Source organism: Pteropus vampyrus, unplaced genomic scaffold (genome assembly GCF_000151845.1).
Source record: "Pteropus vampyrus isolate Shadow unplaced genomic scaffold, Pvam_2.0 Scaffold101, whole genome shotgun sequence".
Lineage (NCBI taxonomy): Eukaryota > Metazoa > Chordata > Mammalia > Chiroptera > Pteropodidae > Pteropus > Pteropus vampyrus.
This window is the reverse complement of record NW_011888882.1, coordinates 657,907-667,053: the sequence shown is the minus strand read 5'-3', so window position 1 is coordinate 667,053 and position 9,147 is coordinate 657,907. Positions and strand designations below refer to the sequence as shown.

Sequence of the window (9,147 nt, the reverse complement as noted above, 5' to 3'; positions counted from 1 at the left end):
CTCCGGGTCTCCGCCCCCGGCCGGCGACCCCGGACCAGTGCGTCACGACCCTAGGCGGTGATTCCCTGTCCACGCGGGGCACAGGAAGCGGCCTGCCGCTGCTGGAAATTCTCTGGCCCCATCTCTTTAGTAAAAACGTGTTTCCACCAGGCTTTCACCCTTTGGTTCCATTGTTTAGTGACCAAGAGAATAAATCTAAATCTTCTCTACTAGAAAGAGCCAAAAGTTCTTAGAGTTCAGGACACTTCAGATGTTCACCAACTAAGTGTAAGGACAGGCAACAAACTTTTCATTTTGAAGTTAGCTCCTCATCCCACCCTCTGCTCCCATACTTTCTCTCTCTCTAGACAAAACTTCAGTTGTTAAAATTGTTTTTCTCTACCCCTTCATTTCTTAGTAAGACCACACACTCTCCAAACTCCCTTCAAAATGAGCCTTTCTTCTGTTTTCCACCATCTTCCTTCTGTAAAAAGTGGGAAAAATCTACTATTCTCTGGTTTCTAAAGGAACAGGGGCTCAAAGAAAGGGCTGGTAGGAAAGCTCTCTACGCTGAAGGAGTTTACTTATTTCACTATTCAGATTCCAGGGATGACAGACCCCAGCCAGGGCTCTGTGCGATCCAGACCAGGCCCAGCTCACCTTCCTCCAGTTCACTGCTTCTGAGATTTCTTCCACACCCAGACAGTGCCTTACACTTTCAGTTGGATTGCTATTTTTTTTTTTTCTTACTAACTAGATTATCAGGCTCCTGAATGCAAGATCTCTGTAACTCCAAGGTCCTTTATGTAATGGTGTTTAGCAAAAGAAGACAGTCATACCTCTGTAAAGAAATATGCATTTGGAGGATTGTGGAAAGAACATGGGCTTTACCTTCATACTAAGGTTTAAACCCCTGATGTGTGATTTAAGAGTTGAACAATCATGAGCAAATCATTTAAGTCATCAATTTTGGTCTCATTTGTAAAACAAGAATTCCTATCTCCAAAGTTCATTTATGCACTGACTACAAAAAGCCTACCATATGCCAGCTACTTCTCAGAGCTGGATAGTACAGTGAACAATGTCAAGTAGGGATTAATAGATGAAAAAAAAAAAAAGCAGGATGGAAAAAAGTAAGCAGGGGTGAGGCGGAAGCTGTTTAGAAAGGATGGTTAGGGATACGCCTCTAAAATGTACGTGGCACAAAATAGCACTTCAAAAGATGTTATGGTTTTTTTTCCCTTCATTTTTTTGTTTAAACTAGTTCTGAAATGCAAGGGCATTTTAATTCATTGAATCTCCTATAGGGAATTGTAGGAGACTATGAACTCCCTGACTGTTAGGAACCTGTCTTATTCACTACTATGTCCCTAGAATGTAGCTGACATTAGTAATACTTAGTAAATATTTGTTAAATGCATACACAACAGCAAGTCTTCAATAGTAAAAATGACTCTATCTGGGCGAATTTAAGAAAAGACTGAAATACTTGAGGACATGCTGCACGATGAACGGAATGAATTCTTGCCTGACAAGAATGTTGCTACAGATAATATTTGATTGATTCAGGAATATGTTCCTTGACAATTCTCTCATTATTCAAGTGTGAAACTTTTTTCTTTCAATATTTTATTTTTCTTCATGTCACTGAGAAGAAATATCTGTAGAGCCAGAGAAAAAACATCGAAACAACCAATCATTAGTAGTTTACCAAGGAATGTTAAGCTAGCTAAACAAGTTTATTTCCCTGGAGAGAACCAAATGTCAGGCATCTACACATGACTTTCTGTCTCAAGCTTCTCTGGCGTTGCAGGACAGGGCAAGAGAATAAGGGCTTGTGTCATGAGAGAAAGGACAATTTGCATTCTATTTTCTATTCCTGATGGGATTAAAGTATCACTATTTGGCAGTGGTCTACATATAAAAAAATTACAGCTGCATGAGAGATATTTTCTTTAGTTCTAAAATTGAAACAAATTTTAAAAAGTCTCAAGTCAACTTCTAATAGCAGAAGAAGCTAATTGTATTTCTTTCTTTTTTAATTTTTTAAAACCAGGACAGCTCATTTATTCATTGAGTGACTTTTATGTGCTGAGCATTGTTCTAGGTTTTGAGATTATAGCAGGTAAGCACATAAAAATCTTTCCCTCTCACACGGTTTATTAATTCCTGTGGTTTATTCACCCATTCTGTACTATATTGTTTTTTCAGTCCTGTGGTTCATCTAATTTGTATATAGTATTTTCAGTTTTGTTCCTTCAAGACTTTTTGATTAGTATGGCTTATGTTTCCATTTCCTACAGGTATTTTTGTTACTTCTTAAGATATACTTTTAATACTAGGAATACATTTTAAATAAATTCGTTGTGTAGACTTGAGTGGAAAGTGTGGATCATTTTTAGATTTTTTTTTTTTTTTTTTTAAAGCTGCTGTGTGCTGGGCACTGGGATAAGACAGGAGACGCAAAGATTGCCACAGAGCTGTCCCTGGGAAGCACTCAGTCTGGCTTCTCTGGGATATTTTCTCATCTGGAAATACCTTGCACCTAAAGGAGGGCCTGGAATGGACCTTAACTAATGTGTTTTCTAACTCACTACTAGTCCCTCTGTAGAGAAATCTCTAAAGTGTCAGTTTTCCAGCACAGTGGTCTCCAGTGCTTCTGGCAACGCAACGTATCAAGTGGGCGGTCCAGGCAGGGCTAATTACTCCCAGGGTCCTAAGCTTGCACTTTGGACACCAGCAAAAGCTCAAAATGAGATCTCAAAACCCATTAATGAACCCCACATACAGATCTCCATGTTATTTATCCCTTTTAATTCCCATTTTCATTGCTGTAGTTGTCTTTAATTCCCTCTCAACCATCTGTTATAATGACTTCCAAAGTCTTTTCCCCATCTCTGGTCAATTTTTTCTCCTATCTTTTTTCTGCATAGCCTCCAGAAATAGTTTTCTAAGATATGAATGTAAACATATAAAACTTTCATGGTGCCAATCTGTCCCCTATTCTTTCTCTAACTCTGCACCCACATCTCTATCCACAGACTACAAAAACAACTCTGAAAAAAATCATAATGAGGCAGCGAGAACTCTTTCCAAGCATCCTGCTTTGATGTTTTCATAGTCTGATTCAAATTTTCTGCCCTCATAACATCCCTAGACATTCAAAATGTCACTAACCACAGGTAGGTAGGTCACACTGAATTATTCTGTGGTAATAGTGATGCACAATAGCTATCAATAGTTTAGTTTGGTTTGGGACAGCTGGGTAAGCACTATGCGTTTGACCAAGGCTCATAAGGGCATGACTGAGTTCTGCCGGGTCGAATTACTTGTTCTGTTGTTCTAAAAGTATTCTCTAGTCTGAGAAATACATTCAGAAGAAAACAGGTTGGATTAACAGTGCTCTCTGCACTGTTCAAAGGCTTTTATATTTTCCATAATACGTAGCTTTTATTTGTTAAGAAATAGCAAATCTGAAATACATGCATATTTATGAAGTACTATTTATGCAAACTTCCCTCGGGATAGTGAAAGGTCATCTGCAATGGTTTCAGTGATTGATTTCAAACTCTAAAGTTCCTGGTAACAATCTTGTATGAAAAAGTTTAGCATTTTGTGGTTCCCAAGAACTAAATCTGCTACAGACTTTTACCCTTGAGGCACGATTAATGATGTGGCTCAAGACAGCATGCTTCAATAAAATTTTATGATAACTTACTAGTACATCTCCCGTTCCCGGGCCCACACCACCCTCCTTATACACATTCACATACACATAGGAAAGTGGTCTTGCAGAGTTAATCACACACTATAAACACACAATATAATACCTTACCTATATGGTTACAATTAAAGAAGGCTGTTCTTTCATAATCATGAGTGAATGATGCCACCCTAAATTCCCTTAAGACAATTACCTCTTGTCCTACAAGTGTTTGTACAATTCTTCTTCAGCTTTCTAAGCTGCTTATCTTTCTTTTGACTTATGTGATCATGTTTTCTCAGAAATTGGGAACTGGCCTATGTTTTGCCTGTTCAGAGATTTAAAAAAAATCAACTTATCAGAAGAATTCCTTTTTCTCTTTCAAACCTTTTAACCTGGGGCTACTCAAACTGATTTCTAATTTTTAGTGCAAAATATAATAATATTAGGTATAGCTAATTAAAAGGGCAGAGCCTAAGTTTTGTTTTGGTTTTTTTGCACATTTCCCAATTTCTCATTACACCACCATCTACAAATGGAAGCTTAATCATTATTTATGATCATGATAATGAAGATTTACAAGAGAATTTGTTAAAGGTAATTGGCAGGGCACTATTACCACAAATCATTTTAATTATCAGAGCTCTCCAACAAGATGTCTGGGTTGGGTTAAAGAACCAAAATCTTGGGAAGTTTTTTAAACTGAATGACCTAGGAGACAGAATGTTACAGAGATTAAAAATCAGCTATTTTATTTGTTCATTCATTCCTTTATTCTTTCATTCTACCAGAAAGTGTAGATTAAACATCTATTCTCAAAAGCTTAGTACTACTTGCATATCCAAGAGTTTTCATATTAGGCTAAGCAAAAATCAAACATTAAAAATATATCTTAAAAAAATCATTTCCTTCAATGTATACTTAATTTTTATGTTTTATGTGTATTTTGACTAAATGCTAACTAAAAAGAATTATTGACACTGACCCGATGAGATAGATTATTCAATAATAAAGTTCTGTTTAGATCGTGCAGAAAAGATTAAATGGAATGGAAACGTATGTACCTAAGTGTTAAATAGTCTTTACTTCTGTTGCAACCATTATGTTCTGAGTTTGAAGTGTTTCCTAGCTTCCTCTAGTGGTCATCTAAAATCTTGAAAGCTAGCTCATAAAAAGCTAGACTGTTATAAGAGGCCATTAAAAAAGTACTTCAGCACTTGGCAGTTGTGTAAGTGTTTTATTAAAAAATTGAACTGTGAGGTCACTTTTATGTATACTTCTCAATTGCCTTCATAGAATAAATTTAGTTACACATAAGTGAAAAATATCCTGCCTTATAGAGTAATTGTCCATAATTAAGCACAAGATAAATCTCTGTCACAATGTACAAAATGCACAAAAAAAGTACCAAAAGTGCAAAAAGAGATTAATATTAAATTTTAGAGAAATACTAAAATGAATCATATAATAAAATATGAAAAGAAAAGTGTTAAAGTCAGTAGGCATGTCCCTAAATACAGACTATGTCTACTATTCTAATTGTAGAATATTGGAATATTTGAGGAGGCCCAATAAATTTCTTGCTAATTGAGAAATAAAAGAGTTTACTGACAGGAGACCAAAGTTTTACCTGTATTATTCATAAAATTGTCCGGAGTGTATGGTATCTTTGGGAAGTGGTCTTCCTATACTGAACTCTATACTTAAGTAGAGTGACTCATCAAATCCCAGGTCGCTTGGACCTGCAGAACTCCCAGTTGGGCCAGAGTCGGCCTTGTGAGATGTGTGACATGGGGAACAGAACAGACAGCAAGATTCATAGAGGAAGAACCTGGGCCAGGCGGATTCAGTTTTTCCCCCCAATCTCCCCAGACCCTAAGGAGGCTCTCCTGGGGTGAGATCGTAGAGTACTTAACCTTCTAACAAATGTTTTCATTACTCAACGATATCTTTGAAATGTATCTATATTACTACCTCTATCAATAATTCATTCATTTTACCTGCTACATAGTTGTCTATTTTTTATCCATTGTTTACTGAATCTGATGTTTTCTATTTTGTCATTATTATGAGCTATGCTGAAATGAACATTCTTAACATATCTCATTGGGCACATATGCAATAGTCTGTCTTGAGGTATTTACTCAGAAATGAAATTTCTGAATCAACATGAATGAAAATCTTTATTGTATCCATTATAGCTTAAAAAGTTGAACCTGGCAGGGCATAATAGAAAGTAATTTTATTCTCCTAACTTCCCTGCACCCAACCCCCATACTATTCCTTTCAATCCATTCTTTGGACTATTTATTCTTGGCCCCTTGAATGAAATCTTGGGCAGGTTCTATGATGTTTAAATTACTTTTTGAGTCAACTAGTCGTTTTTAGTCATAAGAATAGTCTCACTTTAGAAATTAAATGTCTAATTTAGTGTAATGGTAAATATTCTGAACTTTACTTAAAATTAAACTTGCCTCCCTCTCTGAGCTCAGGCCTATTTATTTCAAGACTAAAGCTTGCCTTGGGGAAGGGAGTGTGTGGTCTATTTCTTTTTATCATCTCCAAACTTTATGCTTCCTTTCAACCTCTGATTGGCCCTAATTTCTTGCCCCCTTCAATAGTCCTCTAGGGATCCCTCAAATTTGGAAATGAGAAAGATTAGGAGGAGAGGAAAGGGGCAAGAAAAGTCTTACTTGACAGATTCTTTTGTGATCTCATGTTGACACTCTCTGTGTTTAATGCTGACTCTTTTTCTTGAGTGGGGTGTGTTTTGTGTAGGTTCCTGGGAGATGGCCTCATCCCCCACTCCCATGCCAGTGAAGTTAGAGCTTGCTCTTGATGCATCTATTCTGTGCTGCTTTGGTCCCAACAACCTTTGCCTTTGCATTTCACAGTCATGGGTCGAACTCCATGGTACATGTGTCAAGTTCTCCAAGTAGTTCTTCCAAAGATTCTCTCCCTTGGTTTGATGTGAGAGAAAGAATCTCTCTTCCAACCCCCTCCCACCAATCCCAGAATGTGAGCGAGGGAAGTTGTGAAGCACTTCACATCTTTCTCAAAAAATTTTTCTCTTAAACCATTCCTCTCGCTTGTCTTTTCCAACATTTTAAATATTCATATGGTAGGTTATGATGAGCCTGACTTTTAAGTATGACAGAATCCTTTCTAATTTGTCTAAACTGTAGGGATTATAAAGCTCATGGTGTCATGGGAATGCTAGAGAAGCGGGCTCTCAGCCAAGCCTTCAGAAACTGCTCTTGGAAAACTACCCGCAGAACTGGCCTCTGCTTCCTCCGACCCTGGAGCCGCCCTGCCCTTGTCTTGGTTGAGCAGTTGTTGCTGCCACTGTTGACCCCAGACCATGTTGTCTCTGCCTATTTCTTTACATTTGTTACTGCTAAATCAAAATCTCATATGGGGGTATAGCAGCAGCAAGGAAGGATGAGAAATAAATTATATATTATTTTTTATTTCATCTTGGAAAGATAGCATTCATATTGGGCATCCATGAGTATGTCCACGTGTCCACTTGAAACCCCAAAGTTCTTTTGGTTGATGCCCCAGCACTTTGCTTTGACACATGGAGACATTTAGCATGTATTGTTTTGTGTATGTTGTGAGTTAAGGATCTAATTTTTTTTTTTTCAATAAAGAGAGCTATTTTTTCTGCAGTCATTTAATGAACCATCCATATTTCTTCATTGATTTTTAATGTAGGCAAAACACATATCTGGTTTTTATTTCTGTGTTTCATTGGTTGGATCACCTATCTCTTTACCAGTATTATATTACCTTAATTCCCCTTACCTTGTGCTTCAAGAGAATATTAACTCTTCATTCTTCTCTATACATCTTAAAACCTGTTCGCCAATTCTGTTGAGATTTTTATTGAAAATTTTTTGAAATTAATCTTTGGAGAATTAATTATATAGGTAGTATTTATTGTCCTTATGATAGCAAGTTTTCTAATCTGTGCTTAGAAGTCTCCGTTTATTCAAGTTTTCTTTTCTATCCTTCATAAATATTTGGTTATTCCTCCATAAAGGTAATGCTATATTTTAGTTTATTTATTCCCAGGTAACTTGTAGTTTTTATTACTTTGGCAAATGATTTTTTTCAATGACAATTTCTGATGGGTTATTAGTAACGTATGGGAATGCTATTGAATTTTCTATGCTGATGTTGTATCCATCATTCCTGATGAACTATCTCACGGTTCTGTTAATTGGTTTGTACATATTCTTGAATTTTCTAATCGTATTACCCCAAATTAGGCATTCCAGTTTCCTTCCCACTTTTATACCTCCTTGCAATCAGTGGCTATGACCTCCAGATCAATGTTTATGAGAGGATGAAATAGTGTATTTGTTCTTTATTTTAATGGAAATACTTTTTAAAAGTTCACCATGAAGTCTAATATTGGTGCTATGGTCTGATTATGTGTGTCTCATCCCTCTAATTTCCTATGTCGAAAATCCTATGAGATGGGGCCTTTGAGAGGCCATTAGGTCAAAAGGGTGAAGCCTTCATGAATGGGATTAGTATCTTTATTAAAAAATGCCCAAGAAACCCCCTGTTCCCTTCTGCTGTGTGAGGTTGCAGTGAAAAGATGGCCATGTAAGAATTGGGCTTTTAGGAGACATAGAATCTGTTAGCACCTTGATTTTGAACTTCCCAGCTTCCAGAACTATGAGAAATAATTGTTTCCTGTTTATAAGCCACCCCATTTATGGAATTTTTGTGATAGTGTCCTGAATGGATTAAGATAATTTGCTTGAAAGTTTGGGTGGTATATTCATTTTCTAGGGCTCCCATAACAAATCGTCATAAACCAAGTGCCTTAAAACTATATAAATTTACTCTCTCAGTTTTGGAGGTTAGAAGTCTAAAATTCAAGGTGTTGACAGGACCATGCTTCCTCTACATTCTCTAGGAAAGAACTCTTCCTTGCCTCTTCTAACTCCCAGTGGTTGCCAGCAATTCCTGGTTTTTCTTGACTTATAGATGTATCATTCCAATCTTTGTTTCTGTCTTCACATGGCCTGCTCTCTTGTGTGTTTGTCTCTGTGTCCAATTTCCCTTCCTATAAGTATACCAGTCATATTGGATTTTGAGGGTACCTTAACCCAGTATGACTCTATCTGAACTAGGTTATATCTGCAAGGTCTCAGTTCCAAATAAGGTCATATTCATGGGTTCCAGGTAGAAATGAATTTGGAGCGGGGATTCTATTTAACCCAGTACAGGTAGATAGATTTAATCAAGTTAAGAATGTTTCTTCTATTCTTAATTTTCATGGGTCTTTTTTAAAGAGTAAAAGAATATTAATTTAAAATAGATTCTACTTTTTTCAGATAAAATGTTGGTATTACATTAAAAGACTTTGGATGCTTGGATTAAAAACTGCTTGTCATGTTATATTATTTTTGATATATTGATCAGTTTTATTTAGCCAACATTTTTTT

At 36.6% G+C, this 9,147-nt stretch overlaps 1 protein-coding gene across 1 annotated transcript in view; it reads right to left on the bottom strand.

The window, feature by feature from the left end:
• FAM162B (family with sequence similarity 162 member B) overlaps window positions 1–3,705 on the bottom strand; it is a 10,387-nt gene extending 6,682 nt beyond the window's left edge. Inside the window, 1 exon segment of the mRNA XM_023533367.1 lies at window positions 3,698–3,705. Coding sequence (XP_023389135.1) covers window positions 3,698–3,705 — 8 coding nt within the window.
• Window positions 3,706–9,147: the final 5,442 nt, after the last annotated feature.